Source organism: Papio anubis, chromosome 15, assembly GCF_008728515.1.
Source record: "Papio anubis isolate 15944 chromosome 15, Panubis1.0, whole genome shotgun sequence".
NCBI lineage: Eukaryota > Metazoa > Chordata > Mammalia > Primates > Cercopithecidae > Papio > Papio anubis.
Window position 1 is genome coordinate 30,301,229 of NC_044990.1, and position 18,166 is coordinate 30,319,394.

General features: G+C 37.9%; 1 protein-coding gene across 8 annotated transcripts in view; it reads left to right on the forward strand.

Annotated features, from left to right (window-relative positions):
- WDFY2 (WD repeat and FYVE domain containing 2) overlaps positions 1-18,166 on the forward strand; it is a 182,772-nt gene that overhangs the window by 82,558 nt on the left and 82,048 nt on the right. For 7 of the 8 annotated variants that reach the window (XR_004178709.1, XR_002518374.2, XR_004178710.1 and 4 more), the window contains one exon: positions 5,959-6,032. The exons of the other annotated variant lie outside the window; for it this stretch is intronic. Coding sequence is in view for 4 of the 7 variants with exons in the window: in XM_003913902.5 (XP_003913951.3) it covers positions 5,959-6,032 (74 nt within the window). In the remaining 3 variants the exon portion in view is untranslated. The remainder of the gene's footprint in view (positions 1-5,958; positions 6,033-18,166) is intronic. 8 annotated transcript variants of the gene reach the window in all.

The following is an 18,166-nucleotide window of genomic DNA, read 5'->3' on the forward strand; positions in this document are numbered from 1 at the left end:
TTTTACCAAATACCCAGAATTCAAGAAAAGAAAGTATCTAATTTTAAAGGTGAGACACTGACAGGCCAGTCAGAACCAAAGTCTTGATACTAATATAAGAGAATAAGAGGTTACATTACTCATAGACCTGCACAGTTTCTTCTTTATCTTATTTGTGCATTTCATTGCTTCCTAAAACTTTTCCATTATATTTCTTTTGACTGTCATTAGTCTGAAACAGAAAAGGTAGATGGGAAATCTTATTCAGCTAACATGGAAAATGAGTCCTGTACTGTTTACCAAAAAACAGTAATCATTTTTCCCCTAGATTTTAATTAAAATGTTGGGGAAAATATAGACTAGAATATAATGTCAACAAAACCAGTGGCAAGGCCTTGAATTTCAGTTATTGGGTTAGTATAGAAGTCTCAGGCCACCTACATATACCATGATATATGTGATAAGTCTTAGCAAATGGCATCACCCTACACATTTCATTCTGTATGGTTATTCTCATGGGGAAACAGTTAAAAGTGGGGGTGATAAATATATCTTCACAATCTCTATCATGCTGTATTTATTTCATCTAGAGTTCAGGAATGCAGTTTTGATAGAGGAAGTCAGTAGAGGGCAGCTGTATTATAATTTTATGGTTCTGGTCAGGCACTTCATTCACCCTTTGGAGAAAGTAATTTTAAGGTGGGGAGTAGACCAGTCTCCAACCAGTTTGCCTGTAATTTGCATATTCAGATTTCATAGAGACCAATTATTACTTTATTGTCTTACGAATTATTCGTTTTATAGCATTTAAAGCAGAGCTCTCATTTGTGAGGCATCACAAATATTTGTAGCTATATTTCACAACTTAGCTACAAAAAATATTGTACTTAAATCATATTTTGTTTGTCGCTTCCCGTTATTCTTCCTGCCAAAGGATCCTCTTTGCCATTGGGTCATAGTTACCTTTACTTTAGTGTCTCTTCCTTCCCCAGACAGTTTTGCCCCTTTGATATTTGTCTTTCATGGCTGGGAGCCCATTTTGTATGGGCCATAGCACTAGTTTTTTTAGTTGCTTTTTTGTTAATTTCTGGTGAGTTGAAGTTAGAAGAATCTCTGTGTCAATCTGTTTACCTTTCTAATTCATAAAAGAAAAGGAAGACTTTATTGTAACAACAAATCTGGGCATCAATATTCTTTTGAATCTGCTCTCTGCTTCTTTGGACCTACTGGGGTCAATCCAAGGCCTGTTCCTGTGGGAGTGTCACAGTTGGAAAATGGTTTGAGGAGTGTTGTACGTCTCACCTGCCGCGTGCACATGTGCGCGCGCGCACACACACACACACACACACACACACAGAGGTTTGCCTGGTGTTTTCCCAAAATGCCTCTTTGAAGTGGTGATTATGCCTTTGGATGTGCCTGGGAGCTAATGCTCTCAAACTCTGACACTCCCCTGTCTAGAACATCTTGGGTTCAGGCATATGGGTTGTAGAACAGTAAGATTTCTGCTCAGATTTCTTTTGTTTATGCTCATTTATAGAAGCAGTCTTTTATTATTATTTCTGTAGGTTTTTGGGGAACAGGTGGTTCTTGGTTACATGAATAAGTTCTTTACTGGTGATTTCTGAGATTTTGATGCACCTATCACCCAACGAGCGTACCCTCTACCCAACCTGTAGTCTTTTATTCCTCACCCCACTCCCGCCCTTTCCTCGAGTCCCCAAAGTCCACTGTATTATTCTTATGCCTTTGCATCCTCATAGTTTAGCTCCCACTTATGAGTGAGAACATGTGATGTTTGCTTTTCCATTCCTGAATTACTTCAGTTAGAATAATGGTCTCCAATTCCATCTAGGTTGCTATGAATGGCATTATTTTGTTACTTTTTATGGCTGAGTAATATTCCATGGTTCATCACAATTTCTTTATCCACTTGTTGATTGGTGGGCATTTGGTCTGGTTCCATGTTTTTGCAGTTGTGAATTGTGCTGCTATAAACATGCGTGTGTGAGTATCTTTTTCGTATAATGACTTCTTTTTGTCTGGGTAGATATCTAGTAGTGGGATCTCTGGATCAAATGGTAGTTCTACTTCTAGTTCTTTAAGGAATCTCCACACTGTGTTCCATAGTGGTTGTACTAGTTTACATTTCCACCAGCAGCGCAGAGGTGTTCCCTTTTCACCCCATCCATGCCAACATCTCTTATATTTTGAATTTTGATTATGGCCATTATTGCAGGAATAAGGTGGTACTGCATTACAGTTTTGATTTGCATTTCCTTAATCATTAGTGATGTTGAGCATTTTTTCATGTTTTTTGGCCATTTTTATATCTTTTGAGAATTGTCTATTCATGTCCTTAGCCCACTTTTTGATGGAATTGTTTTTTTTCTTGCTAATTTGTTTGAGTTCCTTGTAGATTCTGGATATTAGTCCTTTGTTGGATGTATAAATTGCTAAGATTTTTTTTTCCCACTCTTTGGGTTGTCTGTTTACTCTGCTGATTGTTTCTTTTGCTAGGCAGAAGATTTTTTAGTTTAATTAAGTCTTATCTATTTATCTTTGTTTTTATTGGATTTGCTTTTTTTTTTTTTTTTTTTTTTTGAGACAAGGTCTTGCTCTGTTGCCCAGGCTGGAGTGCAGTGGTGCCATCTCGGCTCACTGCAACTTCTGCCTCCTGGGTTCAAGCGATTCTCGTGCTGCAGCCTCCCGAGTAGCTAGAACTACAGGTGTGCACCACCACACCCACCTAATTTTTGTATTTTCAGTAGAGATGGGGTTTCGCCATGTTAGCCAGGCTGGTCTCAATCTCCTGACCTCAAGTGATCCGTCCATCTCAGCCTCCCAAAGAGCTGCGATTACAGGCGTGAGCCTCTGCAGCCAGCCTGCATTTGCTTTTGGGTTCTTGGTCATGAAGTCTTTGCCTAAGCCAATGCCTAGACAGGTTTTCCAGTGTTATCTTCTAGAATTTTTATGGTTTCAGGTCTTAGATTGAAGGCTTTGGTTCGTCTTGAGTTGATTTTTGTGTAAGGTGAGAGATGGGGGTCCAGTTTCATTCTTCTACATGTTGCATGCCAACTATCCCAGCACCATTTGTTGAATAGGGTGTCCTTTCCCATTTTATGTTTTTGTTTGCTTTGTCAAAGATCAGTTGGCTGTGAGGATTTGGGTTTATTTCTGGGTTCTCTTTTCTGTTCTATTCATCTGTGTGCCTGTTTTTATACCAGTACCATGCTGTTTTGGTGACTATGGCCTTATATATAGTTTGAAGTCAGGTAATGTGATTCCTCCAGATTTGTTCTTTTTGCTTAGTCTTGCTTTGGCTATGTGGGCTCTTTTTTGGTTCCACATATGTTTTAGGATTGTTTTTTCTAGTTCTGTGAAGAATGATGGTGCTATTTTGATGGGAATTGCATTGAATTTGTAGATTGCTTTTGGCAATATGGTCATTTTCACAATATTGGTTTTACCCATCCATGAGCATGGGATGTGTTTCCATTTGTTTGTGTCATCTGTGATTTCTTTCAGCAGTGTTTGTAGTTTTCTTTGTAGAGGTCTTTCACCTCCTAGGTTAGGAATCCCAAGTATTTTATTGTATTTTTCTACAGCTACTGTAAAAGGAGTTGAGTTCTTGATTTGATTCTCAGCTTGGTCACTGTTGGTGTATAGCAGAATTACTGATTTGTGTGCATTAACTTTGTATTCTGAAACTTTGCTGAATTCATTTATTATAGGAACAGTTCTTTGCTTTGAAATATGGTGGTGTTTCTTACTATGCATAAAATGATTTGAACCAATAGGGTGAAATTGTCTTACCGTTCCTATATACCATTGGTTTCACAATCTATAAATTCTTTTAATTCCTTGATGGCAGCAATAATACCTTATATATCATTGTAGGACTTGCCTTGAACATAGTAAAGATTATAAATTTTTCTCGAAAGAATAACAAGAAACATAGGAAATTGGGGAAAAAACAAGGAATAAGGGAATGGCAATGAAGATTTAAGAGTAGCCTGTGCAGTGTTGTAAAGAAGTATTTTAAATCACATTCAAAGTTCAGTGGGTTTTCTAATTATAGCATAACTGGATATGGACTTTGGAGGAAATCACACAGGAAATACTTTTGGATGGTCAAGTGGGCAGCTAAATGATAAGGTTATTCCTGGCTAGTCACTAGCCCCTTGGGGTTGCAGTTGAGTTTTGCTTCATATGATCATACTTACATCTTCATAAATTGTGAGATATTTAAAATTCATTTTAACAGGAATGGCAAAATAAGAGTAAAGACAGTGTTATAGAAATAATCTTGTCATTTGAACACAAGAATAGTCTTTCCATGTATCCTGTACTTATGTGTGTATGTACTTTACACAGTTGTAATCCCAGTGTATTTTTTCTTTAGATTTTTTTTTCAGCTAACATGTTAATTTTCCATGAGATGATTTGATTTTAATTCTGCACACATGTTATGGGATTATGAGGCCCGGCATCTTAGTGTTGTATAGAAATTGTGCCAACATAGTTTACAAATCAAGGGCAATAAAACTGACTTTCTTAGGGCAGTGCATTAAATATCATTTGAATGCTGTTTTCAGCAGTGTGCCCTTGGGAATCTGGTTTTATTTTGTAGCTAAGTAGAAAGAAGATAGTCTGTTGTACTGGTGGAAGTTTTAGGGGGAAGTTCTTTTTAGTATGTTTTTATTTTCTGAATATATCATAGAAAATTAGAAAAAAGTAAATATGCACTTTAGAAGATCTTTTTGTTGTTTTATTCAGGGTCGTTTTATAGAGAATAAAAAATATGTTACAAGTGATATGTTTATGAAGTGACTGTCAGTAGAACTTGAAGTTCTTTTTTCGTTTAAAAATAATCTAAGTAGGTTGTTTGAAAATGGAACTGTATGTTTGAATGATGTCTTTGAACCTTCTCCAACTGTTTCCTGTGTGACCTTGGGTAAAACATCTAATCATAACTGTGAAAAGTAGGAATAAAAAATACTTGATGCTGATTGTGATTATGATAATAGGTAGTTCATGATCTACATGGCTTCTGTGAATATGAAGGGAGACATATAAAAACTGTGCTGGGCTCTTCAGAACAACTATTAAATATTTCAGTATTGGGTGAATTGTCAAAAGACCCCCTATTTAGTGGGAGCAGTTAGGAGCAAGCATAGGTAGAGAAGGCAGGGGCCTGGGAGCCGACTGTTTGGTAAGCACTTGTTGACCATACGTGGCTTCCAAGCATACTTAATTTACTTAGGCTCAGGTGTACTCAGGCAGTCAGTCCTGCGGAACAGGGAGACCCAGTCCAGGCCTGGGTTTACTGACTCACCTGGTTTCTTTCCTACAGTGCCTAGCCCTATGATGAGTTGGTTCTTTTTTAGATTGAGACAAATCCTTCTTAGTCATTTTCAATCAGCAGACTCCAGCACACCCCCAAAGGCCAACAGCAAAAAACTCCTGTTAATTCACACGCCCCAAATCAATTCTGAATCAAAAAATAGACTTCTATACTCATGTGTGTATGTGTCTGTATGTGGGTGGGGAGGGTGGAGGTATAATAAGATCTTTCTTTTGTTTGTCTAGTTCAGAAAGGATAGGTTATTTCTGTTTAAGATGGAATTGGAGTGGTACAGAGAGAGTGGTAACAGAAATCTTACACAGCACAAAGTATTGTTAATCTAGTCAAGCAAATTTAGACTCCATACTGACAGACCCAGCCAAGACCAAGCCCCTTGGAACTTGCCCAGTTTGAGAATATCTTATTTGTTATATTCATTAAAAGGATAACTGAACAACTATGGGGTAGCTGTAAAATTACTGTTTTTATTTTTTGGTGAGTGGGTGTTAAATGAAATGTTTTCCAGGAGATAGTGGGGAAAATACAACCCCACACTTTTAGCTAGTTAGGCACTCCTGAATCGATGAGAATCATGGTTTTGTTAATTTCATCAACATGTTCATTTCTTTCAGCTCCATGTTCATGCATGTCTTTTAACCCGGAAACAAGAAGACTGTCCATAGGTCTAGACAATGGTACAATCTCAGTAAGTACACATAAATAAGATTTCCAGTTGAAATACTTCCCTTCCTGTGGAGTATGTGTATGTATTTATTAGTTTTTTCAAGTTAACAGAATAATTTTCTTGCTAAGTAGCATAAAGGTTGTAGCGTAGCAAATTATGGTGAGGTAAGAGATTCTAATGTAGGGAGAGCTATCATCAGTATCCACTTAAATGCTGACAAGGTTCAGCTTGACCTACCCTGTCAGAGTGGCTAGGATGGGGGCAATTGGAGGCCAGTGAGTAAACTCCATGAATCTGCGTTAGTGAGAGCAAGCTGTGATGCTAGTGGCTTTAATCAGATGGTTAATCATGGTGCCTTAAACTTTGCCACATAAGCAACAGAACAGGAAGAAAATGCTTTCCCTTATGTCTGCATGTCTGATCTTGTCTTTGATACTCTGTGTTCTTTCTTTGTTCCTTCTGCTTCTTGTTTTTTCCAGCTCCCTCTAGCATCTGAATAGAATGCTGTAAATTTATATGAAATTGTGAAAAAAAGCACAGAATCTAGGTTTAGTCTGTAGATAGATCCACATAAATACTAGACCCTTTGATTGCAGATGTTTGGGGAACTGAAGTGATTAAAGATTGGAATTTTAACTTTTATTTACCTACTTAATCTTTCTACATATTAAATTTCAACTAGTATATTAACTAATAACAAGACTGATTTGGTAAATTCTCCATTTGGTAAATTATCCAGTGTTGCCTTTAGTCCTGGGCGAGAGAAACTCTGCTTCAGAACCTATGAATTAGAAGGCTCTGCTCTGCTCACACTTCCCCATAGGGTGAAGAATCTGAGGGCTCAGGGGGATATATGTGATCAGCCCAAGTCCTCCCTCTTCCCATTCCATCCTCCCTCTCTCCCACTCCATCCTCCCCCTACCAAGACCCTGGATTTTCCTGCCCCAAACTGCTCAGAACCTGCTTCCAGACTCTTCACTGACATTTTTTCCTAAATGTGTCCTTAGGAAGATAAAACTAGTGAATATGCTCTTAGGCCTGAGAGGTGGCAAAGAGGTAGCAGTTTGCAGTAGACAGGATGTCCACACGTGAGTGCAAGGCCCCTCAAAGTCTTGACAAAACTGGGAACGGAAAGAGAAGGGGGTGGGCTGGCCCCCTGTGTCACCACAATATGGCATGGAACTTCAAGGAGACTAAGAACTTTGAGTTTGAACCTGTACCTCCAGCTGTTGGAGGGTGTGTTTGTCAAGACTGGAGGATGAGACCATATTTTATTTAATAATTCAACTGGACTTGTAACTTTAAAATATGTAAACATGGAGTGTGGGCCTCCATTTGTAATCCTGCCCCAGCCCCTACAAATGTTAGTGGACCTGAAGTTTTCTATTTGATCTCTAGTCAAAACATTTGCTTGGTGCCCTTTCTGGGACTATTAACAATATTGTTAATATAAGTCAGCCTAGTGACAAGTATTTATGAAATTTCTGTAATATCTAATACATTTGATAGATCTGTAAACTCTGTTTCTTAGGTAGATAGAAGTTTATGATACAAAATTGTCTACTTTGAGGAGAGCTGTTTTTAAAGGGAGGGGAGTGTATGAGATAAATTTATTTTTAAAAGATAAAGGCAGATCATTAGATTTTTCAATGGACTTTTGAAGTGTTCATTACAAAGGAAATATGAGAAGATGAACAGAGATCCCTCCATTACCCAACAGTTATAGGATAGTTTGCGTTAACGCTTACTGTCCATGGAAAAACTTAGGTTTATTTAACATAGGAGTGGTTTGTTGCACTTTTGAGGTTAGTGTAGGTGCTTAATGGATACTGATTAATTTGGCTTTGAAGGCAAGAAAGATGAGCAAAGTAAGTTATGGAGAATTCTAGCTATTTATTGTATATAAGAGGAGAAACCATCTTAGCCATTATTCTTTTAGTATGAAACTGCCAGGGAAGCAGAGCATCAGTCAGGGTCCATCTTTCCAAGTATGTCAGTATAGGGCTGAGATATCAAACCTTAACTTACTCCAATCTTCTGAAAAAGATTGAGGACCCTGGCTTATATGAAATAATTTCCTTAAAAGTACTTCCTTTGTATTGTTGAGGAAGATGAATTGCACACCCTACCTCTTCTCATCTACAGAATTAGAAAGAGTTCTGACTTAGGGAAAGATACACTGAGAGAACAGCATGTTTAAGGTTCAGAATTCTCATTGATCAATACAGTAACAGGCTCTTTACTGAAAATACTTAGTCTCAGCTGTTTTAATAATTTACTTTTTAGACATGAGAAATCCTAATCAGAGAGTATATATTCTGTTTCCTGGTTATAGCCAATAAATTTTAAGAAGAAATAGTGGTTAACTTATTTTAAAACTAAGAAAGTGTAAAATCAGAAAGTAACATCATTATTTCACTTTATTTTACTGAATAAAAAGAACACATTGTATAAGATATAAGAGACAGTTAAACTTAGGCAGCTGAATAGCGAATTAGAGATGAAGTACAGATAAGACATAGAGACCATTCTTTCAAAAATGTGGCCACAAAGAGCAGGAGAGAGAGCATGAGTGCTGGAGCAAGATCTGGCAGGAGACAAGCAGCAAGAGGGTCCTGAACAGTTTGGAAAAGTTAGCTGTGGGAAAGAATGGGGACAGTTGAGAGAGCAGGAAAGGAGAGAGAAATGTCATTCAGTTTTGTGATATAGGAGAGGAATGCCTTTTATTTTTTCCTGGGAGGTAGCAGGCAAGGTCATCTGCTGAGAGAAGGTAAAGATATGGGGTGAGAGTAAATTTTCCTACCTATACCTTTTGCTTTTTCTGCATATAGCCCAGAATCCTGCTTTGCCATCTTGGTCTACAAAGTTGTAATTATCTTCCCCACCTCATTCAAGTGTTATCTTTTTGTTTGTATTTTTATTTTTGGCAGATGGTTCCTGAGCCCTACCAATTGAAATGAGTCACACACGGTACTCAGTGGGTTAGCTATGTTGTATTGCGTATTTAACTTTTGCTTCACACAATGTTTAAGTCTGTCTCTTCCGTTAAACTGTTAGGTGTTGAAGAGTTGGCTGGTCTTTTATTCATCTCTCCTCTGGTAGATCTTATTGTGGCTCCTTGTACAAATTGAGAACTCAATGAATAATTTGTTAGTTTATTGACTGAAGTACAAACGCTATTATTATTTAATATAGCTGATTGTAATAAGCAATTGCTTAAATTCTGAAGATAGTTTATTTGTACAGTATTATTACCATTCAAAATGTTTTTCAAAATAGAATGACCTTCTGTAGGGGAAAAATTTATGCCAATAGTTTAATTTGTCTTGACCTTCTTCAGAAATGTCTTCTGTTTTAATATTGAGAGAAGTTAGTCAGATTGTGCTAACTGCTATTCATGCTGAAGTGGCACTTTAAACTTTCCATTTTTATGTCACATGTATTCTAGCCAACTAACAAATATTTAAATATCAGCTCTGTACAAAAGGTTATGCTCAATTCTAACATAGTGTGGCTTCTGGTCTCAGACACTTTATAATTCAGTTAGGGAGACATTTTTCATTTTTATGAAAAATGAAATCATGAAATAAGTAACACAGAGTAAACATAATAGCAGAAGTACCGGTACACCAGTGAGTGTGATGTTGGCAAAGCAGTGAGGTCAGAAGACAATGGGAGATAATGGTCTAGGACGGCTCCCTGGATATGAACTGGATTTAGAAGACTGGCTAGGATTGGATTAGCTAAAGATAGGAAAGTAAGGTATTTCAGACAAAATTAATGGAGTGGGGGGAAAAAGAACGCCCAAACCATGGAGGTACCAAAGGACCAAACATGTTTGGAGAGAAATAAACCAATTTGGTAAGAGGATTAATGGGATAACGTGAAAGCCTTGATTCAAGATGAGTAGTAAGCATTATGTAACGTAAAGGTAGTGGATCCGTAACATGGAAGATTCTCCCCATCCCACTCCAAGACTTCATACCATATTTAAAGGGGATAAATGACTGATGAGTAAATGTCAACACAGAAGTAAAGCATTTCCGTTAAACTAATTTTCACCAACCCTACTGAATAATTGCTATAGGATAGTATAGGGTGGAGATATATATATATATATATATATCTTGCTAAGATAAATGCATGGTCATTGAAGATTTTTTGAAAAAGGCCTTAAAATGGTAAAATCTCGATTCTCTGAAGATGAATCTCATGTATGTGTTATGGGAAGTTTGATTGGGATGAGAAGATTGATCTATAAATGGTTAGCATTCAGAATAGTGATTATTGTCTAAAACTAACTGACATTGACTGTGTATGGATTTATTGTTGTTTTGGTAGTTCTTGTGATTGTGATTATTATACTCTTACGGTGTACATTACTGTTAGTTCATGTGGGTTGCCTGGTATGTTAGTTTCCTGGGGCTGCCATCACAGTACCACAGATTGGGTAGCTTCAAACAGCAGTTTTTCTCTCACGATTCTGGAGCCTGGAAGCCTGAAATCAGGGTGTCAGGGGGGCCATGCTCCTTCTGAAAGCTGTAGAGCATTCTTCCTTGCTTTTTCCTAGCTTCTGGTGCTTGCTAGTAATCCTTGGCATTGCTTGGCTTGTGAATGTGTCTCTCCAGTCCTTGCCTGCATCTTCACATTGCCTTCCTTTCTGTGTGTCTATGTCTTCACATGGACTCCTTTAAAAACAAAACAAAACATGGAGTCTCGCTCTGTTGCCCACACCGAAGAGCAGTGGTGCAATCATAGCTCACTGCAGACTTGAGCTCCTGGACTCAAGTGATCTTCCCACCTCAGCCTCTGGAGTAGATGGGACTATAAGTGTGCACCACCATGCTTGGCTCATTTCACGGATGTTTATTTGTTTGTTTTAGGAAGGGGGTTTTGCTTTGTTGCCCAGGCTGGAGTGCTGCAGCATGATCATAGCTCACTACAGCCTCAAAGACCTGGGCTCATGTGATCCTCCTGCCTCTGCCTTCCAAGTAGCTGAGACTACAGATGTTCACCACCATACCTGGCTAATGTTTTGACTTTTTTCATAGATCACTTCTCACTGTGTTGCCTGGGCTAGTCTTGAATTCCTACGCTCATGGGATCCTCCCACCTCAGCCTCCCAAGTAGCTGGATTACAGGTGTGAGCCACTGTGCCCAGCTCCACGTGACCTTCTTATAAAGCCACCAGTCATTGGATTTAGGTCTCCCCCAATCCAGTATGATCCTGTCTTAGTTACATCTGCAAAGACCCTGTTTCCCAAATAAGGTCACATTCTGAGGTTCTGGGTGGACATGAATTTTGAGAGGATACTGTTTAACTCAGTACATCTGGTAATGTTGTATCTACTGTGTTTCTCTAACAGTGTTAGAGCAGTTGATTTGGAAACAGTTTTCTCAATGTGAGACATGATGTCTTCAGGAAGAAGTATCCAAGGATATTAAAAAAAAGATGATTCAAAATCCTCTTGTGGGAGATAGGAAAATATAATTGAAAGGATCTTCTGCAGCTAATGCCACTCTCCTCTAGATTAAGTGATATCTTGAATAGGCCCCATGTCAGGATAATGGTGGCAGAGCTAGGACTTCCCTGAGCCCTAGACAAATTTTATTTATATTATACCAGGCCAATTTCTTCATACAAGTAGGACAGCCCAGCTGCAAGGAATTACCTTAGGGTATTCACTAGGGAATTAGGAGGGAGCTTGTGTTATTCTGTGCATCCAGCCACTGTTAAAAAATATGTGTTGGGTTGGGGGCGGGAATTTCACATTTAATCTAACAAGGAGTTTTGGATGAGTTGTTTATTCCCATGAATTATAATGAGCCTTTGGGGAACTGAACCCAAATGGTAAGGTCATGTTCTACAGCAATGACAAATGGCCCCTGAATAAAGCACTTCAGCTGTACCCAAGCAAGTTACTGTACACCTTAATCAGCTTCAAAACAGCAGTGTAATAGTAGACTCTCACTCATCAGTCATCATGATGCATTCCAAGTTTTGTACTTACAGGAGAAAGCTTCTGAAATTTTCTGTTTTCCAGGATTTCTAGTGTGATACCATTTATGAATAATATCCTAATAAAGAAGACATAGAAGGTGAATTTGAAGAAAATTTCAGGAAGCTCTGTGTCCAGAGAAATGTGCGCATGGAATCTATGGGGCCTCCTCCTTTTAAACTGTTATATAACCCTGCCGTTATTTACACTAGCTTGTGATTCTGTCATTATGCCATGGTTTCTACCATAGAAGACCAGCATTTCTGAGTCATTTTATCCTTCTGAGTCACTGGACTTCCTAATGTGAGGAGTTCATTTTACACAGTGTTAAGTAGGCATTTTCTTCTGAGCTTGTGCTAAGTTACAATGAATTTAAACATATATATTACATATATAATATATGAAAATATGTGCTAATTTTAATACTATAGGTGTGGAGCTATGCTTAGCAGGAAAATAGTCTTAGAGTGTTGACATTCCGGTTGCTTACTATTTATTCATTTAATACCATTTGCTGAAGGTGGTTTTATCAAAGAAAACTCTTGCTGCATTGTAGGACTTACTGTGCCCTTGGTATTTGTGTGGATCCAAGATCTCTCAAACACTCACCTTCTCCGTCAGTTATGCCATTGTACTTGTAGCCCTGTCATCTTTTGCTCAGCACCTACATGTTATCTAAAAACTTGGTCAAGCAGTCTTGAATGCAGATACCAAGAGCATTTTTTGACCTGAGATTAATTTTGTTGCACTTCCATTGCAGTTGTGAATTTTGAAAGGCCTTCTTGAACCAACTTTTAGACTAATTCTGTAGTGTGAATACCCGTAGGAGCACCCAGATTGCTCTGCATTTTGAGTTAGGTACTGAAGAGATTCAGTAGAGTGAGTGGTGGATTGAAATAATTTATATAGTATCTACAGAAGTTATCTTGGCCACATCAACACAGCACATCTACACTTCAGAAAGGCAATGGCTGGGAACTGATGAGGGTATTATGTTCCAAGTTACTTTACCTTTGTCCTAGGAACCTTATATCTAAATAATCTGTCTCTCTTGGAATAATAACTGATGTAATTATTTTATTAATGGCATATATTCAGCATAAACTCCACAAGGCAGGGACTGTGTTTACTTGACTGAGTTACAATCTGGCACCCAGTACAATGTCCATGAATTTCTAAGTACTCTGTAAATATTTATAGACTGAATTAATGATCGAGTAAGTGAGTGAATATAGTTTATGGACTTGATACTATATAGAGGTTCAGAGCACAAGCCCTGGTATCAGACTGCCTCTACCCCCCTCAAGTTGTGTCACATTGGGCAAGTTGCTTTACTCTCTGTGTCTCGGTTTCCTTATCTGTAAAATGGGAATAATAGTTGTACCTATTTTATAGGGTTGTTATCAGGACTGTCTGATATATCCATGGAAAGCTCTTAGAACAGTCCCTGTATGTATCAAATGCTCCGTAAATATTAGCTCCTGTCAGTGTCATTATCATCATCAGTGGCAGCATCCTCCATGTGCAGTAACTAGGAAGCCTTGGTTAAAGTCTATGTCATGAGCATTTAGTGGGCCAGTTCCAAGGGGTAGAAATGTCTTAGTTATGGCATATTCCTTAGGACGATTCAACTTATTTCTGGCCCCATCTTTAGTCTTTGCTGTTGCATCACAGGAATTTACCAGTGATTTGCAAGACATGTACTGTCGTCTGATATGGACACCCTTTTTTCTGCAAAGGAGTTTCCTACCCAAGTTGTTGCCATTTTGATCTTCATCATCCTCAAGAAAACGGGTTGGGCTTGGAGAGATGTAGAGAGTACTCGAGATGCTCTGAATGGATGACTGGAGAAGATGGAGCAAATTTGTCATCACAAGTGACTCCCTTGTTTTCGTGGATTGAGAGTATGGAAGAAGGAAAAATTGCAAGCCATTAAGGGTGAAATTGCTTTCTATTGTTTTAGGAATTTGGATTTTATAGACCAATGCCCAGAGAGCCATCTGTGGTCCTACAACTTTTAAAATCAATGATTTAAAAATTCTTTTGGTATCAAAATTCTTTTCTTAACCATTTCCATCTACACATTTGAGAATATTCTCTGTATACACAAAGATTTTGCTGATTTTTACTTTGAGTTCATCTTTTATACAAACTAGAGGTGAACCATGGTTCCCATGTCACTGTCATTTTGTATTGCAAGGTTTCAAGCCCAGATGGACTGGTGTGTGGCATTTTACTGTTACTCACCTTTGAAGGCATTCCTCTCAAGAGTACCTTGACAACAGCAGACTCATGAAATATATCTTCCAGGGAACCATCTGACATTTATTCTTTTGCTGTAAAGCTTGAGAACTCACAAGAGCCAAAAGGCATGAAGGAAGCAGTCATTCTTTTATAGCCCCTGTGGTTGCGGAACTGCTGTTACCTGGTGTTGCTCCACCTACTGTGTGATCTCAGGCAGTCTTGGCAAAAGCCTTCCCCCTTGCTGCCTTGATGCTTACATTAGCAGAGAGGGAAGTGGTATTAGGTATGTCCTAGTCTCTGGGGTTTAGTGCTGGGGTTAAATGCTGGACTTGTATGTCTTTGCTTAGCTGTAGTTGGATGCTACAGTGATCCAGGCTGGTGGAAACCTGAGTAGTTTTTCTTTCCAAGATGTGTGCCCTTCCCTGTTTATTTACTGCTCCTCCTGTACTAAGCTTTGAATGCAGGCTTTACACCTCTCTTTCCTGCAGCTTCACCTCATTACAGGTGGAGGAATAGCTCTTCTCTCAGTTACTAGTGAATGTTTTACATTTTTATAAATATGTACTCATTTAGTATAGGAAGACAACCATTAGTATTAGACCTTAAGCTCATTGGAACAAATTACATAGTTGCAAAAAGACTTCTAACCGTATTGGCACAAAGAACAGAAGAGCTTTTCCATCTGCAGCAATTATGCAAGTGCAGCTTGTTTCCTGGATTGGAGAGAAGTGAAACATTAGGGTAGCTTCTTCAGCCCAGAGCTATTGTTATGGGTAGGAAAAGAAAGGAGCCAAAAAGATGCCTTCCAGTGGATTGAGTCATATCATGGTTGAGTATTTGGTGTGTGTGTGGTTTTTTTTTTAAGTGTAGTAAACCCTGAGTTACCTCCAGATTTTTCTGTTGGTTCTTCTTTCTCAGTCAGAGCCTTTGATGTGAGGCTCCCGAAGGTTCTGCCCTCCTGCTGCTTACTCTTTTTTTTTTTGGTGATCTACATCTGTGGTTTAATTATCCTATACCTACAGTTCTCAAGACTGTGGCCCATAGCCCGAGACTGCATTCCAGTTTAGCATATTCTAAATAGAAATAATTCTGTTTCCCCCGCAATATGCTCTTCTCTCTTCCTTCAGTAAATGACATCAATGAGTAACCCCAACCAGAAATAAGACCCGCATTTTCCCTTTAACCTTACGGTATCAGTGCCCATGGCCTGCTGACTTAGCTCAGACCTGTCTCCAGACTCTGGCCTTCTTTGTCTGTTCCCAAGAGTACTTTTGAAATTTCCATCTCTTGCAGGTTTACTTGGATTGTTGCAATAAGCCTTATATTGGTCAAACTGCCTGTTGTCTCTAGGTTCCTCCAGCTGCTCTGCCATCAGATATCCAAAGTTCTATACACATTCCCCAGTGTATAGACTCTCAACCACTTTTAGAAAAATGAAGCTCCAAGCCCATCATTCTCACCACTTGGTCAATCTCACCTGTCACAGCTTTCCAACCAAACATCAAACTTTTTGAATCAGACATCCATGCCTGTGTACATGCAGTCCTCTACCAAAAATAGATGTTCTCCTTCACTGAACTCCTGCTGCCCCTATGGAACTTCTCTCCTACCTTCAAGAATTAGCTTTAAGCTCCAAACCCATTCTTACGAGAAGCCTGTCTTACTACAGGGCAGGGTTGAAAGACTCTTTGTAAGAATTCTCACAGCCCTCAGTTCAAATTTCTAGTTTAGTATTTATGTATCATTAGATTACATGTACATTTCATTTATATAATTTTGTATTAAGTAAGATATATATACAGTTGACCTTTGAATGATGCGAGGGTTAGGGGCACTGACCCCACCTCCCCGTCCAGTTGAGAATTTGAGTATAACTTTTGATTGCCCAGAAACTTAACTACTAATAGCCTACTGTTGACTGGAAGCCTTACTGATAGGGTAAATAGTCGAGTAACACATACTTTGTATGTTATATTTATTGTATATAACATATACAATATGTTACATAACCGATCTAAATGAAAACACTAATAATGTCACACATATATATAAATATATATAACCATCACTGAAAAAATTATACTTAATTATTTTATAGTATATTATGTATTAATATTTTCATATATTTTAAAAGTATATTAATAGAGAGCTACTATGTAAATTAATATAACACTTAAAATAACACTTTTATTCAATTCACTAAACCCCCAATTGAGAAATCTAGTCTTACAATAAAGTAAGCTGAAGAAAAGAAAATGTGACTAAGAAAATCATAAGGAAGAAAAAGTATGTTTTCATTAGATGGAAGTGAATCATCATAAAGGCCTTCATCCTCATCCTATTGACGTTGAGTAGGCTGCTGAGGAAGAAGAGGGGTTGGTCTCAGGGGTGGCAGAGGTGGAAGAAAATCCATGTATAAGTAGATCTGTGCAGTTCAAATCCGTGTTTCAAGGATCAATGTAGTCCCTAAACATGTCTAGTAAATAACACTTAATTCACTTATTTTCTTTATCTCCAGTAGCCAGAGCAACTTGGAGGCAGGAAACATATGCATTGGCATTTCCAATACCCAGTAGAGAGCCCTGCGCAAATTGGAATGGCAGTATTTTTTGAATGAATAAAAGCCAAACCAGTTTCCTTTGTGTTTCCATCCAGAAGTTCGTTCTCCTTTCACCTTCATTCTGATGATCTAGTCATTCTTACAGAAGCCCTTTCTTCCCAGCACTCTGATAGGGAAGCAATTGTTTTATTCTCTTCCCTCCCTTTATCAGGTAGAGCTTTCTCAGAGTTTGTGGGAGAAATGATTGTTAACATACCTTACCTTCATATAGCAAGGGCAGATGTGGTGGTGGTTAAGGTACGAACTTTGCTCCCATAAAGGTCTGTATCTGTATTCCAGCTCTTCCATCTTCTAGCTTGATAATCGTGAACAAGTTGGTTAACTTCACATACTCCTCAGGTTACTCATTGTTGATTGAGGGTGATCTGTGCCTCATGGGATTGCTGTGAGAATTACATGAGGTAACTTAAAGATCTTGGCACTCAGTAAGCCCTCAGAAAGTGGTAATTACTGTTTTCATGGCAGAAATTATATTCATTTCAGCAGTAGGTGAACTTTAATTTACTTTTAGGTAAGGTTAATTTTATCTGAAGTTAAAGAGTAGTATTTTTCACACAATTCTTTGCCACCTCAGGTTTAACAATAATGTTTAAAAACTCATCGTTTTTAAACTGGTTTCTTGTGTGTGCCATTTTTGACAAATAAGATTGGGTTTTACATGTAATATTGGCTTTCTTTTGGTGTTCATTACTTGCCAAATGTATATTTTTGTTTGAATAATGTTCAGGACTGAAAATATATGAAGTTAAATATAGAAAAAGAGATAATTATAACATTTTAGTATGGAGACCATGGTTATAAACAGCTTGAAAAAGCAACACATTATTGTGTTTTCTATTAATCTAAGAAGTAAAGCATTGGTTCTGAGATTTGAGATATACTGAGATTTGAGTCAAAAGTGTGTACTGTTCTATTTTTCAGTATTGATTAGGAAAAGTAATAGGTTAGTAATTAGGCTCTCTTTTTTTTTCTTTTATTATTTGAATGTCTGGTAATTGCACATGTTTTCATTCAAAATTACTGTGGGTAACACTGAACCCCCAATTGAGAAATCTAGTTCCTACTTCCAAGCCTACTATTGATGAGCAAACTGTTGAATCTTTCTTTGATGGCCTATCTAAATGAAAACACCAACAATGTCACACTTATATATATCTAACAATATATATAACCATCACTGAAAAAATTATACTAAATTATTTTTATAGTATGTTATGTATTAATATTTTCATATATTTTAAAAGTATGTTAATAGAGAGCTACTATGTAAATTAATATAACACTTAACGTAA